This window comes from Pinus tabuliformis, chromosome 6, assembly GCF_031772625.1.
Source record: "Pinus tabuliformis cultivar Carrire ecotype Pingquan chromosome 6, CPIR1, whole genome shotgun sequence".
Classification (NCBI taxonomy): domain Eukaryota; kingdom Viridiplantae; phylum Streptophyta; class Pinopsida; order Pinales; family Pinaceae; genus Pinus; species Pinus tabuliformis.
This window is the reverse complement of record NC_142292.1, coordinates 673,293,158-673,310,873: the sequence shown is the minus strand read 5'-3', so window position 1 is coordinate 673,310,873 and position 17,716 is coordinate 673,293,158. Positions and strand designations below refer to the sequence as shown.

General features: G+C 39.1%; 1 protein-coding gene across 3 annotated transcripts in view; it reads right to left on the bottom strand.

Annotated features, from left to right (window-relative positions):
• Positions 1-17,716, bottom strand: part of LOC149260428 (oxidoreductase, zinc-binding dehydrogenase family protein) — a 305,468-nt gene that overhangs the window by 67,708 nt on the left and 220,044 nt on the right. For all 3 annotated transcript variants that reach the window (XM_089420726.1, XM_089420724.1, XM_089420728.1), the window contains exon 9: positions 17,438-17,586. In XM_089420726.1, coding sequence (XP_089276852.1) covers positions 17,438-17,586 — 149 coding nt within the window. The remainder of the gene's footprint in view (positions 1-17,437; positions 17,587-17,716) is intronic.

Here is a 17,716-nt window from a genome sequence, read left to right as displayed (position 1 = left end):
CGTTGATTAGGGACTTAATCTCGACCATTGAATTGTCAACGAGAAAAGTATAAGAGGAGGCTTGAGGGTCACTTGGAAAACACACCGAGTTGATCAAGAATTCGATTTTCTAAGGCAGGGCTCGCTGAGGAAATCGAAGGATTGATCAGAGTTGCAGCTGAAGGGCAGTGAATACAGAAGCAGAGAGGCAAAGAGGGTAGCGGCAACATCATCGTAGAAGCCAGGAGAGAGGGACGCAGAGTCAGCTAGAGGCCACGCAGAGCTAGTCAGGGCCCACGTAGAGGCATCCAGGACCTGCGCAGTGCTAGAGAGAGCCAGCGTGGGTGACGCAGAGGCTCTAGAGGCTGACGTTGTGCCTCCAGAGGCTGACGCAGGGCGAGTTGGGGTGACGCTGGGCCAGAGAGTATGACGCAGTCCCTAAAGGCAGGCGCTCGAGAATTCATGGGGCAGATTGGAGCTGAGAGCTGTGGGATTGTTCATCCAGGGTTTTAGCCAAAATATCTGTCTCCGACTGAGAGGTACTACTATCGAAAACATTCTCTGTTGGGTGAGCTGGTTTGGCACCTAGACTGCATTTTGAAACTGCTTAATAATAAAACCCTCTAAATAGCTACACTGGTTTTCCCGCATTGGGTTTTTTCGAGGATATTGGTCCAAAAACAACGGTGTCTCTTGTGTGCTTGTTTTTCCTTCAATTGATGATCTGTAATGTGTTGAGCATGTACTTGTACTTATTTTCAATATTTACATGGTAAATAACTTGTTAATTAAACAGAACAAGTAGGCAAAAATAAATCAGAAAAGTACATGAAGGATTTCTAACAGTTAGACTTAGAAATTCCAACACTTGTCCCCAGCAACGACGCGAGAAAATGATGTCACTCAAATTGTACACAGGAATGCGACAACGCTCAGGGCGGGGGTTGTCACTCTAATTTCTAAATGCAAGCTAAGGAGGGTAGTCCCTATGGCTGAGATGATGAGGAACTTGTTGGGAAACAACAAGCCAAGGAGACACAACTAAATGGCCTAGCAACTTGGTTGAAATTAAGAGGCAAGTATAATTATTAAGCACGATTTGATTAGATTCCTTAAGATTATAAATTAGAGACCAGTGCCTTTAAAATTAATTACTTGCACAATGTGAATTAAAATTCCAAGTTACCGGATGAACAGTTGTTGTGGGATGCAAATTCTATCCTAGATGAAATGTAGGACCTAAATCTATGTGAGATGCAAGCTCTTGGTAAATTTTAGTTAGATGCCCTATCTAAGTGAATCCTTCTTCTCAATTCTTTTGGAACTAGTCTTGAACGCAAGTTGTAGAGAGAAGCCCAAAGGAAGGAGGCTATGGCCTCATTAATGATACCTCCCGTGGGGTTCTAACCACCTAGGTGCCTTCATTCCTACAAGGGATTGCCCGCAAGAGAACTGCAATGTCATCTAGGATCTTCATTGTTTGAAGAAGGTGGTCCTATCTTCTTACAACCAAGGTTATGCTTGGAGAACTGCAATGTCTAGGGTCTTCATTGTTTGAAGAAGGTTGTCCTATATTCTTACAACCAAGGTTATGCTTGGAGGTATATTTTAGAAATGCACTTCTAAGCCTAAAATGAAAGTGCAAATATGAGTGATTGATTCAATGAGATTATTAAATGAGTTAAGTACTCCAACAAGATTAGATCACTTGTATAATGGTATTCAATACAAGATGACAAGAGCAATTAGATGAAGTACTCAAAGTACAAATTATCCCAATGAAACAAGATTAGCAATTTCACTTATCCAAGATACTTATTAGATTCTTCTTGCAAAATAAACTTTAGAGCACAATAATGAGAGCAATATATTCTTATGTTACTTATCAATTAGAGACAATATCTTCTCATAACCCATGAACCAAGTAGATACAAGAGAGAGGTGCAATTTCTCTTAAGATTTGCTTTATGGTAGCATCAGATGTGCTCTAAGCCTCAAAATTTGCAGGGAGGCTTGGACACATGTATTCCACAATAACCAAAAATTGTTTTGGGAAATTCCACCGGGAATCAATTTTATTAAAATAATTAATTATTTTTAATTAGTGCCTAAGTCTAAACTTATGGAATTAAAATAATTAAAGGGTATTAATCTAACTGTGGGTGAAACTTCTAAAAGAAGATGAAGATCAAAACCAAAATGATCTGAGCCATTGATTAGAATCTAATCTGGGTCGTTGGTTCTCAACAAAAAGATTATAAGAGGAGGCTTGATGGGTGTTTCGAAAACACATAGAGTAGATATCAGAAGATCGAATTTCTGAAGCGCAATTGTGGTCGGAAGAGGAATTCGAAGTGATCTTTTGCAGTGAGGGGTAGGGATAGTATCCGGAGCGAAGTTTTCCTGGGCCGAAGAGTATAAGGCAGAGAGGGCAGAATGACGTTCAGAGAGGCTGACGTTGGGTAACGTAGAGCTACATTATGGCAGCACAGAGCTTGAGAGGGAGATCGAATTCCTACTGAGGAAATCAAGTTCCAGAAGCCGGGAGCCAGAGTGTGAGATCGGGAGGCTGAGAACTGAAATTTCCAGCCATCAGAGGATCAGAAGAAGGGGCAGCGCATTCCCAATAGAGGTGACGCGAAGATTGCGTGGGGTTGACGCAGTTCTACGCGGAGGTTGACACAGAAGGGACGCAGAAGCTCATTTCCAACGAGATTAGAGTCAATTCCTCTAGTGACAGGGTGAGATCTTCTCACTATTTGTTTTGCCCAATTTCTCTCTGTAGCGGATAGCTAGTTGGAAATCCAACGAATTGTACTCAGAATTACTATTGCTTAATAATAAAACCCTCAATTGCTGCACCGATTTTCCCGCATTGGGTTTTCTGAGGATTTTTTTCCAAACACAACGGTGGAATGTGTTGTGTATTTCTTTCTTGCTCAGTTTCTTGCTTCCGCTTAAAATTTAATTGGTGAAGACTACAGTGTATTAGTTTTGGTGTTTACTGTGGGAAACAGTAAATAATTTGTTCAGTAATTAACAAATAGAAGGGAATTAATCAGTTGCTGCAGTGGTGATTCGGGTAATCGAATTTTCACACGGTATCAGAGCACAAATCATGAGTAGAAGAGCTCAAAAGCAGAAAGGAAGAGAGTTCGAAACTACTGCAAAGGTAGCAATTCGAATCCCCAGAGACAGAGCAGTTTGTGGGCCAAGGAGGTAGAAGTTTTGAGGAGAATTTGATTTCTCTGAGTGAGTCGACAGAGAAATTCGATCTCCAAATCGAAGCTTTCTAGAGGCCGAAGTGAGCAGCGTACTTTTCCTTGCAGAGCAAATCTTCAGTTGGGACACAAATATTTTGCAGCAGTTGCTAGCAGAATAGCATCAGTGGGAGAGAAGGAGAGACACTAGAGGGAATTCTTCCTCATAGGGCTTCCAGGCAAGAAATCTGATTTCTCATTAGCTAAGTAGCAGCAGGGAACATCAACTCTACCACTCCAACAGGGAGTGCATAGGCCAGCCCAGTGCTGCACAGAGGAGAGAGGAAGCAATTCGACTTTTTCATTGGTAGAGATGACAGCTAGCAGATTGCGAGATCAGGATCGGATGGATGGTGCATCCAACTATGTGATCTGGAAGGTGAGGATGTCATGCCTTCTAGATGAACATTTTCTCAAGATCTATGTCGACAATGTGGTAGCTAAGCCTGCGGATCCAGATCTACTCAAGAAGTACAAGGGAGAGGGACTGCCAAGGAGATGTGAGATGCCTTGTCCACGCTATATCAGGGATCTTCCGAGCAGCGAAAGATGTACTTGGAGCAGAAGATGAAATCCACGCAGATGCAGAATGGGGAACGCATTGATCCATTCCTTGCAAAGCTTCAGGAAACCTAAGATGAGTTGGCAGTTGTGGGGTCAACACCTTAGCCTACAGAGATGGTGAGGTTGGCCCTCAAATCAATTTCAGAAGAGTGGCAAGTATTTGTCCAGAGTATCCTAGGCAGGGAAAAATTGTCAGACTGGAAAGGAATGTGGGCCACTCTTCAGCAAGAAGAGATGATGAGAGACTTAGTCAAGTGCAAACTTGACAATAGCAGCAATGGGACGAAGTCGAAGGAGAAGGATGAAAATGCAACCCTTGCATCTAAGGGGCAGTAGGAGCAGCGGAAGAAGAAGAAAGATATTTCAAAGATCAAGTGCTTCCGGTGTGGCAAACTTGGTCACTACGCTACACAGTGTCCTATCAAGAAGAAACATAAGGACAAGAAGCATGATCCGAAAGCTACACCCGCACAAATCGAGGAGAAGTTTGCCATGATTCCCCAGAGGTGGGATGATATAGAATTGTAGTTCGAAAGAACTACAGATGGGCAGGATCCTTGAGGAGTCCACCTCTTGGATTAATACCTTGCTACAAGAGCCCAAATCAATAGTAGCAGGATGCATCGGGTCAATTGATGCAAGGGACTGTCGGACTGACATTCGCAGTGGCTAGGAGCGCCAGAGACTAAGTAGGGCCGAGCTAGAGTTGGCAACAATGCAATTGGCACAGAGCAGAGTCAACAACAGTGCAGAGGCTTCAAGGGGCCAACGCAAAGACTAGCAGCGGTCAGAACTCCAGCAACAAGATGCATCATACTGAACACCTATTCAGTAATTTTGGATGCTTTTTCGTTGTTGCAGTAGCAACAGCAGTTGGAGAAGGTTGCAGTGCAGATGCAGTGTTCGCAGTGCCAGTGACAGCAGCAGCACAGATGCAGAATTTGAGAGGGAGTCGTAGTACAGATGTAGTGTTAGCAGTGGCAGTGTCAGCAACAATATAGATGCAACATTTGCGCAATAGTTGATGGGCAGCGATGTCAAACGTCAACAGCGTAGAGTGAAATGTTACAGATAAGGGTGATGCTTCAGTGGGTTGCATTACTAAAGCACATTCCTCGCTAAGAGAGAGTGTTGATTTCTAGTAGCATCGGATGTGCTCTAAGTCTCAAAATTTGCAAGGAGGCTTGGACACATGTATTCCACAATACCCAGAAATCATTTTGGGAAATTCCACCCAGAATCAGTTTTATTAAAATAATTAGTTATTTTTAATGAGTGCATAAGTCTAAACTTAGGGAATTAAAATAATTAAAGGGTATTAATCTAACTGTGGGTGAAACTTCTAGAAGAAGACGAGGATCAAGCCAAAATGATCTGAGTCATTGATTAGAATCTAATCTGGGTCGTTAGCTCTCAACAGAAAAATTATAAGAGGAGGCTTGATGGGCATTTCGAAAACACATCGAGCGGAGATCAGAAGATCGAACTTTTGAAGCACAGCAGTGGTCGGAAGAGGAATTCGAAGTGATCTTTTGCAGTGAGGGGCAAGGATAGTATCCGGAGGGAAGTTTTCCTGGGCTGGAGAGTACAAGGTGGAGAAGACAGAACGACGTGTAGAGAGGCTGACACCGGGCCACGCAGAGCTACGTTGTGGCAACACAGAGCCTGAGAGGGAGATCGAATTCCTGCTGAGGAAATTGAGTTTCAGAAGTCGGGAACAGGGGTGTGAGACTAGGAGGCTAAGAGCTGAAGTTTCTAGCCAGCAGAGGATCAAAAAAAGGGGCAGCAAAGTCCCAGCAGAGGTGACGCAGAGACTGCGTGGGGCTGACACAGAAGGGACGCAGAGGCTCATTTCCAGCGAGATCAGAGTCAGTTCTTCCAATGACAAGGTGAGATCATCTCACTATTTGTTTTGCCCAGTTTCTCTTTGTATCTGATAGCCAGTTGGGCATCTAACAAATTGTACTCAAAATTACCACTGCTTAATAATAAAACCCTCAGTTGCTGCACCAATTTTCCCGCATTGGATTTTTCCGGGGACTTTTGTCCAAAAACAATGGTGTAATGTGTTGGGTATTTCTTTCTTGCTAAGTTTCTTGTTTCCGCTTATAATGTAATTGGTGAAGACTGCAATGTATTAGTTTCAGTGTTTACTGTAGGAAACATGAAATAATTTGTTCAGTAAAAAATAAATATAAGGAACTTAATCAGTTGTTGCAGTGGTGATTCGAGTAATCGAATTTTCACATTAAGCACAATTAAGGAGATAAGAGATTGCTAACAAAGATTCCTTTAACAAAAGTAATGCAACTACCAAAATGATATGCCAAGAATGCAAAGATGGCAATGCAGTGTTTTGCAATGATAAGAGATACAATGGAAGGCTATTATCAAGACACCAATGTAACTTAAGATATTAACTGTATCACTGTCATAAATCAGCCCACAAATTGCACAATATCAGTCCCAAAATCCACTTGAAATACAACCATTCCAATGGGAATACTTTAAACGATTAAGTAGTGACTTTAAGACCTATTAGGCTTATTAGAGTTAAGTTTTAGGCACTTACTTCAAATCTGATCAGATCTTAACAATGATATCTATCCAACACCAATATTTCAATTCCAAAGGTAAATAAAACAGTGATAAATTTACCCTTTATTTAGTGAATCACTTTTAGGATCTTTAGATTAGATTTAGGATCTTTTCTAGATGATTATGTGCCACCACTTATGTCACTTATGCCACTGTTGTTAATACTTCAGATATGATGCAAATTTTGACAGTGAAAAGAGAGGGATAAGAGATGCAAACCCTTAGTGGCCTATGCCAAGTTTGGGGACACCCAAGAGAGAAGTCACTCCTCCAATGCCTGCATTCACAAATGGTTAGCTTGAAACACAAGGAGCAGACCTTTTGGACCACTGCAACCACAAATTGTTAGCCCAAACACATGTGCAATTAATGGATCAGACTTGTAAAGAACTAGCTAACAAGGCTAGGACTTAGAGTTTTTATGGTTTGGCCTTCTAACCTGTTGTACCTCTAAGATAATAATGGTCAGCTATTATGCCAGAGCATCTAAAATAAATGTTTTGGAAGTTTCGTTTTAATTTGGGAGACCAATGGATGAAACAGATATAGAACTGATGTGCCTAACCTCTTGAATAATATCAATATCTCAGCAAAGGGCTGCTATAAATATTTACACACAGAAACAGCGTTTATGATGATGAGCAGAAACAGAAAAGTAATATGATTGCCACAGTTTTCAAATAGAAAGCTAGATAATCATAAGTATGAAAACCTTTAAACTATGTTTACAAGTTTGAGAAAATACACATGAGCTTACAAAAGATGCTGATGATTTATTAATTTTGAGGGAACTAATTAAACAAACAGTCCATTAATTCATTCTCTTTATAGATTATCACTTCAGAAAGCTTATAGGAATAGATTGAAATACAATTACTCCTACCTAGTTATCTCTGCAAGACACAAGTATATGAAGAAAAACATAATGAATGACACTGGAAACACTTACAGGAAACACAAACTGTGCAAAACAGAATTCAGAATCCTTTGCTTTGTATTAATGATCCAGAAAGATTAATTACATCAGATGTCTAGAAATGCTTCTTCAAGGGTGCAACCCATGATAACTTGTGAAGAGAGTTATTTATACAACAGTAGGATGAAAAATATCCTAAACTGCTTTTACAAAAATAGATTATTTACACAATCAAAAATAAAATTGTCTAATGATCTGGCACTGCTTTGGTGCTGCGTTGTTTGATGACTATTACTGAAAAAGTTGAAAAGTGGTTGAAGCTGGCTGACTGTTCCCTCAAAAGCTGAATGTTGTTCAATAATCCTTAATCAAGTAAATCTGTTAATTCTTCCCAGCGTTTCTTATCTGGGATAGAAATCTTTGTTACCCTCCTGTAGATTTCATCCATCTCGGTGTATTTAGTAAAAGTGGGCTTTACCAAAAATATATGCTTGATTTCATCCAGGATGAAGAAAGAATCCCTGAGTGTTTTTACTATGAGAGCTGGTGTTGTTGATCCTTTGATATTGGCTACTGAAGCTGCATGGGTGCCCACCTCTGTTAACTTCTTGACATAATCCTCGATTTCTTTGGCCATTGGATCCTCAGATGCTGGTAGTTTCAGTTGTTTCTTTAATGTTGTATACTCTGTCTGGTTCCTCTGTTTTGACAGTCAATGTCTGTGTAGTTGTCTTCTTCTTTGTTCCTTGTGTAATGGTCTTCTTGTCAAGTCTTGGAGTAAACAAGTTCTGCGACTAGTATCAGAATTGTTTATCCAAGCTCTGGTCTTTAGCTAATTACCTGCAAAACACAACAATAATTAAGAAAACACAGGTTCGGCAGGAAAAACAACTGATGGCTTTCTGGCACAGGGATGCCTGGGGAAGGGGTTGTGGTAGCGTTTTGAACGTAAATGGAGGTGAAATTGCATCGTAGAGGTTCAAGGTGGCGCTAAAGGGTTTAACGGTTTTAACTGTGAAACAGGCAAAAGGCACGAAAACGAAGGTTTTTGGGGTTTTAAGGTGTAACGAGTAATCTTTTTGAATATGGCGTGAACATTTATATAACGGATAATCGGAGGTTTATCAAGTTGGCGGGGAGGCGGTATTAAGGGTCGTCGCACCGCTTATGAGGCGAAGGTGGTTTTCAGGAGGGGTCACCCGATATAGTTCATAGCTTGACTCAGAGAGGTCAGTGAAAACCACTTTATCGGGTGGGTATCGTTCGGCCATCGGGCATGGCCGATATGGATGTGGAGCGTTGGATTAGGCAGAAGTTGATCTAACGGTAGTCGGGTGAGGGAAGCGAGCGGGAGATAAAGCATGGGCTTAGGGAGGGGCCCAACGCTTTAAACCTTGGCGGTATGGGTTTATTTAAGGTTAATGACAGGTTTAATCGATCAAGCGGAAGATATGAAGTGAAACGTGACGTGGAGCGGCGGTAAACGGCTATGAAGGATACCGCGTTCGAGGGTAAGACAGAGTGGTTTGTGGTTTTGGGATTTTTAGTCCCAAAAGACTAAAAGGTACTTTTGTGGTTTATATAGGCAGTATTAAAGACTGCCCATTTCGGGCCCCCCTCTCGCCGATAAACTTCGGACGGTGAATGAGGGCCAAAAGGGAGTGTGGGACATATGATTGTGGAGGAGTGTGCGGGATGAGAGGTGAGGTGGAGGGAGTTTATCGTATGAGCGGGGAATGAACGGTGGGGTTGCGATATGATAGGCGAACACGGCGGTTGTGGGTCCGGGTGATTTAATGAATGAAGTGATAGCATATCGCAAATCGCACTTTCTTCCGCCCAATGGTTCATTCACTTATGAATGATGCGATGCGATATGATCCTACAGTCAGGAATCAGTAGTCATCCAACGGTTGACAGCGTTATCGCACATCGCACTTTCTTCCGCCCAATGGTTCATTCACTTATGAATGATGCGATGCGATATGATCCTTTAGGAAATAACCATTTCAGCATTTCAAACTTTCACATTTCTACCTACCCTTCTATTCCTAACATTTTTACTTATCCTTCCAGAGTGCATTTGAACTAGCAACCCAATATTTTCTTTTTATGAACAATCTATCTCTATACCTTATTTCTTCCATTGGCTCAGATTAAACTATTGAGCCAAATTATTTTCTACCTATGAGAATTAATTTAAACAAATCCAATTATGATGCAACTGTATAATTGAATAAAAGAATCTAGTGTGGCATCTCAACAAACTGCACACAACTATTATTTTTCAAACTGAATTTAAAACAAAGTAGTGGAATTTAGATTTGCAACACTTTCAGAGTTGATTTCTTTTTCTTTTCTGTCTAACCTAACATTTTATATTTCCTTTATTTTTTAGGGCATCTACCCTAACATTTTCTTTGATATGGACATATTTATCAAAATATTTCCTAACATTTTTTATTCAATATTCTTTTTGTCCATATCCTATCTTAACATTTTGTAAATACATTTTCATTTTTTGTCTAATTTATTCTAACTTATCAAAACCAAAAAATGCTACAACATAACCCTTCAAGAAAAACCTGCAACACCTATGGATCAGCTTCAAAACAATTGTGCATGATGGGTCTAGCCCTCCAAGAGTTGTGGCTAGGGCTAGGAAGCCCAATAAGACTTGCAGCCTAGTAAGAGAAGGCTCTAGGCCTCATGGCTAGGGATTTTAGCCCTCCTAAAGCTAGTGGCTAGGCCTCCAAGGGCTTGGATGATGAAACAAATGATGTTAAGCCCTTGAAACCCTTCTTCAATGGATGATAAGCCTGCAAAACCAAGATTAGCCCACAAATTGACAAAAATACAATGAGAAACCACTATAAACCCTTACCAAAATTCACTTTAGGCCTGCAAAACAAAATGTTAGCTCTTGAAATCACTTGCAAAGATGAATTTAAGCCCTTCTAGGGCTGCGCCTAAGTCTTCAAGGCCAAATTAGGCCTGTGGCTAGGCCTCAAGGGCCTTCAAACCCTTGTGGCCACCTCTTTCAAACAAGAAATATCAATCTTGAGCCCAAAAATGATCTCCAACACTAAGAAACCACCTGCAAAATCACTCCAGAAGATAATTACTCAAGAAAACCCAATTGCAGTAGCAAACAAGCCCTCTAGGGCTAGCGGCTTCCTCTTCTAGGCTAGGCGTTGCAATTTGAGCACTTGGGTCTTGTAGATCAGGCCCTAAAAGGCCTAGACCAACCTTCATTGGTTGAACGCACTTCTTCCTTCGGCTGGATGGCTCCTTCTAAGGCTGAAAACCATCTAAAACCCTAGTCGTTTGGGAAAAGTGAGGGCTAGGATCCTCACACTTAACTCTCTTTGAAAATTTGATCTTTTAGCACTTGTAAGCCCAATAAATAGAGGCAAGCCATAAAATCTAGAAAAATCTAAAATAAAAGCCCCAAAATATTATTTACAAACGAGAAAAATAATATACAAGGGTTAGAAATTATTTACACAAAAATATTAGCTCTAGTTAGCAAATAATTCATTTATAGCCCAATTAGATTTTGAGAATAAATAAGAGAAATAATTTGTACTTTCATGCACCCACCCAAACTCTGCAAAATAAACCGTTAGATAAGCTCAGGGTCCAAACAAGATGTGATCACCTCAAATTCCATGAACTTGGGCTTTCCCCGAGGGCTGAATTACTAGAGAGACCTCTACACACTCGAAAGATAGATAATTAGCTTCATAGGGGTTCGATTCACACAAATAGACTAGAGATCTAGATATACCTGCTAGATCTACCAGCTTCAATGTGTTTACTCTAGCCCAAAACCTAAAGCAAGATACTTATGTTAACAGATAGTCCAACCACTAGCTATGAAACAATAATCTTCAGTTAAAATAAAATTAGAGCATTAAACCCATTTAGCACATACCATGAATCATTAAGCGAGAGACACCTTGAATTGAAACCCCAAAGACTTTTTATTAGTGCAGAAATTCCAGCAAAGCTTAGCTCAGTACAAAAAAATTCGATTTGGTGAGATCAAGATACAATGAGGAGCTTGAGAAATTCCTTATATACAAAATATCGACTAGTTGCATCGATCCATGGCTTGATCCTGGAAGAAAAATTATGATCCCTTGATTAGCTTGCACAAGTCTCCAAAAAATTTAGACTGACCTTGTTCACTGTTCTGGAGGGGTCAAACTTTGACTTCTGGACCATGGAGGACCTCCAAAAAATAGAATTTTTGCTACTTGTGCAAAATAATTATCTACTTGGCCCAAAAATTTGATTTACTAGAGAAAATAATCTTATGGGCCCAACGAATTTCTAAACTGGGTCCTTCTGCCTTGGAAATGAGGCATTTAATTTTTGACTTGAATTATTTTCCTTTGAAAATAGCCTCAAATATTTTTTGATGAATTTTCCACTTGGAGGGTAATTAATTTTCCCTTAATTTTACTTTTTTGGATAATTTCTGGCTAATTTTAATTTTATTTTTGCTAAAAATTAAAATTAAAAAGACTCAAGAGGGGATTAATTATTTTTCCACCCTCTAAGTGTATCTAAAAAATATTTTGGTAATGGTGTTCTAATTATGAGGAACCATTCACCAAAAATATTTCTAAACACACTTTTACATCAAGATATTACAAATTCAACCCTTAGAAGGGGAACTTACATATACATTCAGACCCTTAACACTCAACCAAATTCTGTGATAAGACACGTGATCTGGTATGAGAAAAATACATAGACTCGATAACACTAAAACTCACCTAAGACCTCGTCAATGAGCTTCACCCTAGCTTTGGGGTATATCTGGGAGAAAAACTCTGCCAATTATCCGTGTTTACAAACACAGATAATTTGGTGAGGTTAAAAAACTCCCTAGAGTGAAACCCTTTGAGAAGAATCATAGGCTTACCTAGGTGTTGTTACATGGCTTAATATTCATACTAGAATCATTTTTACAATACAAAAGAAGAATTTGGGATTACAATAATGACATTGACTCAAAAAATGTGTTCCACTATCGTATACTCTGCTTCTTGGATTGTTGACATGTACATGGTCAACAAGTCTTCTTGAGGGTTTCTTCAATAGTGCTCCTTCCTTTACCATAGCTCTGATACCATGTTGAGAAACCAAGTGTAGTGGAATTAGACTTGATTTCTCTACTTGATAATTACTTGTGAATGTTTAAATTTCTTCTCTATTATTTGTTGTGTCTTTTTCATCAAGGAATTATACAAACTGTTCAATCTTTTAGGAATATAAAGAGACAAGAGACAACAAAATTAGGCTCCCAACCAGGCGAAAACCCCACAAGGGGGAAAACCCAACAATCCTACTCTTATAGAATCAGATCAAAATGAGATATCCAAGACCAAGACCAACACCAAAAATGCCACCAAAAATGCCAAGTCAAACCCTTCTCCAAGTCACCTCCAAGGTCAAAGTCAATGATGGTCTAATTGTCCCAAATCTGATCAACTCCTGATATTTCAGGCCTGCAGTAGCACAAAAAATTGGGTCAAGCAAAAAAAAAAAATCTTCTCTTTTCTTTGACTTCATTTCTCTCGCTTTTTACTTTTGCTTCTTGTCCTCCTTCGCATAGTTTGGATGTACTTCTTGTGTGATATTATAATCTCCAAGAGGGTCAAACTTCCTTCTTATATATAGTTGTCTAGGAGGTCGAATAGGTGTCTCTTGGAGGCTTAGGCCGACTTGTTCCAAGGAGGGCCAACTTGATATTTGTCGTCTTATTGACACAACATAAAATTCAAAATTATTTTCTTATAAATGTCCAAATGGGACATGACTCAAGTACATTTTTCTTTGACCCATAATAAATTGTTTTTGATTCTTTTTTACTATATAAGCATGAAGAACATGCTTTGACCAAAAATAAATATAACAATGAATATAATAAATACAACAATGATTGTTTTACATTACATTATGAACACTGACACTAGTTACAACTTCAACAGTTAGTAGGCACTGGCATCCACATAGATGGTCAAAACTACAATAAATTTTACTCTTTTCTATCTCCTCACCTAATCTGGTCCTTCAAGGCAAACCTCTAGGGCTAGGGCATAGGGCCGAATTCAACTAGGGTAAATTCGTTAGCCTATTTTGAGATTGTTCTTCCTGGTTGGACCTTATCTATTCTGAATCTTGCATTTTGCATGGTTAGAATAGCCTCCTTAGGGTTGACGTCACAAACTCTAGGTAATTCTAACCTATAAAAAAACTAATCTAGCATTAATGCTTCAACATAGGGCTTGTTGAAGGTTTGATGCTCCCATTTGTAGATTGTATCTTTCTTACAAACCTTTTCTTTCTCTTACATGCCTAATTGTGCCATTTTTGTAGCGTCTCATCCAAATCCTAGGCTATAAGCCTATGTTGCACGGGTTCCCACACCCGAGGGTGGGGTTCTCGAACCCGTCACGAGTTCCCGCACCTAAGTACCGGATTTGGGTATGGGTTCTTCAAAAAAAAAAAATTGGGTTCTTTTCCTCATTGTTTTACAACCAGGCGGATTCAACTCGGAAACGGCCGAGTCATACCGAGCCGTTAAAAAATTTTGTGACCAGGCCAGCAACCCGGCTCGGTTGACCGAGTCAACTATGACTCGGCCGAGTCATCCAATGACTCGGCCGAGTCATAGATGACTCGGTCAACCAGGCCGGGTCCGTATTGACCAGGCCGAGTCAATGAAAGACGGCTGGGCAGCGTAAAAAATAAAATTTATTCACTTTTTTTTAACTGTTTCTGGTTACTGGCACACTGCACAGCATCCATCAGTAAACTCAGTTTGATTGGCTGCTTAATTATTATGAATATCCAGCTGTTCATAGGCTTGAGACAAGGAGAATGTGACTGATGAATACCTTGGCAATGCCTGGTCCACCATACTATGTACTAATGTAGTTCATGGTGATCGACAATTGATTGTGTTGGTTTGATCATGTCATCTAGTTCCTTTGTTTGGTCATCCTTACTTTTAGTTGATATCCCAAAAACCATTTCCAATCCTTCCAATAGGACCACAAGTGTTCAAATTCAATTTAAAGTGTGAACAAACAATCATCTGGAATGAAGAAGCATAGTGCTGTAAATGCATGACGATAAACAATTTGAAGTTATTGAGGTTGTTTAAGATCTCACCAAGATAACCAATATCTTGTAGTTGTAGCTTTGTCCATCAAATTGCTTCATGACCTTTCATTGCAGTCCACATTCTTTCATAGGTGGGAAGTAAACCTGATTGTGCTTTGGTTGTTGAAATAGTCTAGATTGATCGTGTAGCTAAATCCCAGATTAATTGTCTTGGTCTCATTATCCTTATAAAAACATATGAACTGAAATCATGAAGGCATCAACTACACCAACAATATCACAAAAACTAAAAGGCAGTGAATTGCATAGCATGCTAGATACGGTGTTGCATAAGAATTTTGGGAGATTTGATTCATTTCCCGAGACCGATTTAGAGGTTAACATGATCCCCCAAGCAAAATTATATATCGAGCCTACTTTGATCATATGTTGTTTTCCATCTATATTATAATGCTGTGTGTTTGGAGTCTTGGACAATGGAAACATGAATGAAAATCTTTAAAATTATGTTTAAAATATTTAAAATTATGTTTTTTAATAAAAAAATAAATATTTAATGTATTTTTTTAAACGACCGAGTCATTGAAATCGAGCCGGCCGAGTCATTACCGAGTCGGAGTCGAAGTCGGAGTCGATCCTCGGCCGAGTCGGAGTCGAAGTCGGAGTCGTAAAACACTGCTTTTCCTTTTATGGGTTATTGGGTTCTTCGGGTTGGGTTCTTTGGGTTCTTCAAAAAAAAAACTATATTAAAAATTTAATTTTCAAATAATTTTTTTAATTGAAATTTAAAAAAAAAAAAAAAAAAAATTAAAAATTATTTTATTATTAAGTTTTAACTTTTAACAAATGTAAAAAACTTTTAAAACCCTAAATCTTTAACTCTCTTTGAACGCACACATCGAAATTTCTGATTAGTGATTTCATTTTTGTTTTAACTTTTTTCCATTTGGTTGAGCCTTTCCCGTTTACCATTTCCAGCGGTAGTGGGCAGCTTCAGCAACAGTGGGCAGCTTCAGCGGCAGTGGACAAAGCAGCTTCAACGGCAGTGGTATTTACTACTTTACAATGCTCCTCAAGTTTTTGTTTTCAATTTTATTACTCAGCTAGTTCATTTTCAATAGCAGTGGTATAGTCTCTTTGTTCGCTAGTTTATTTTCTTATGGTGCTCCTCGGACCTCAAGTTTTCATTTTCAATTTTCGGGTTATTAACTTATTACTATTAGTATTACGTTTGTTATTAATATTCTGAGTTCTCCCTTAAACATATAAGTTTTGACTCTTTACTAAATTCAGTCAGATATTTTCCCGTAAGTTCTAGGTTTGTTAGGATTCTACACCTCAGGCTTCTGTAATCCGAAATCCCTATACTACTGTGTTATCTGCACATTCTATGGTAATGCACATTTCTCTTCCGTGTCTTGGAGACGTGTGTAGATGCTTGTTCATGTTCTGAGTGCACCATTAAATCTATTCAACAATGCCTGGAGTTCTATGCACATTTTTGTTTTATGACTTGCTAAGTATGCCTCAGGTTGGGTGCCTGTCTTGTCCTATTTTTTATTGTTCCATATGATTCCATACTGTTCTATACAGTCTTCTGATTTTCCCTAGTTCTGTATCCTGGTTTGTGTGTATGTGATGGGATGAGTGCCTTTCTGGCTCTGTTTGTTATACACATTCTGAATTTTTGAGTTCGAAATTGACTATTGAATTGCTATAATCACTGAAAATGTAGTTGGGACCAATTCCCTATACCCCACACATTTTGGACACAGGTAACCTGATTCATGATTCTTATTAATATGTAAACAATGAACAGTTTTTTGGTGATAAATTTTGAAATCTCAATGTGAATGTTGAATGTTCAATGATGTGCATGTTTAAATGATTAAAGTTTTCTTGTTTAAAGTTGAAAAAATATACAAATTCAAATTTCATATATATTATTAATTATAATTTCTAAATTTATAATTTATAAAATATAATTATTAAAATTTAATATTATTATATTACACGACAAACCCACACACCCTGTTTCCAAAAATGTCGTCCCCGTCCCCGTCCCCGTCCCCGAACCCATGTTTCCTGGCAACATAGCTATAAGCCCTTCTTTGTAGGGTCTCTTGAGGGTATGCTATTCCTTATCATATTGTATTGAGCCTTGTTCTTAGTCTAAATGCCCTATCTGAGCCTATTTAAATTGTCACCTTTGAGCTACTGACTCTTAGAATATTTGTTAGGCGACTTAAACCGAGAAGCCTCCCTTGTGGTGAAATTTCACTAAATAGCAAGAAGTGGACTGCTAAGTTGATAGTGGCCTCCACCCCATTGTTGTGTATTGGTCTAGCCCTTGTCTTGTGAGGCCCCTCACAAGATCTGCTAGATTTTGAGGCAACAATTCCTCTTGACTCCATAACCCTAATAGGATATTGGCACTGATCTTAATATCCCTCCATCACCTTTCCTCCTTTTTTACAGAAAAGGCTAAAAATCTCCAAAGAGATATGTTTCGTTGAGCCTACCACTGACACCACCTTGGGCCTAATCGACTATGCCTTTGTGATCCTCGTGGGGAAAGCCCTTGAGTCAGAGGAGCATTGACCTAAAGTGAAAGGATAGGTTGCCGAGGTGATAGTGGGTGACCTTCCTAAAAGTGCTTGTCAGATTGTGTATTGTGGATTGGGGGTTTTATCACACACATACAATTTGGGTGGTAACACACCAAAACCATACAGATGAAAACATAAATCAGATCCTGAGTATGTAAAAATATTCTTGGATAAATCCATTTAGGAGAAAATGGAACCTTAATAAAGAAGAATATTTCCATGGAATGTTTTACAATTAAGTTGTGTGGATGCTTGAACTTTGAAGCAATCGTTTTATTGAATTATAGCCCCAGCAGTATCATCCATTTACTGAACATTAGAAAATGACTATTTAGCTAATTCACAAGGTCTGAAAATTTGCATCTCACCTCCAATTACATGACAGGGGGTTCCCTGGCTTCAAGAGGGAACTCTCTTCAGATGCACTGTTATCTTCTGGAATAAGAGATATTGATGCCTGTTCTGCCTCGTCACAAAGGATGTCAAGTCTACTTTTCAGGCTGGCAATGATGTCTCGCTGAAATTGAAAATAGTGAAATTTGAGTCAGAAAGCCAGTTACAACTTAATGCAGTTTTCATGATGTTTGTCCAGTACCAAAAGAGATATCCTGATTAGTGACCAAAAATGAAGTAACAATAAAATGAAA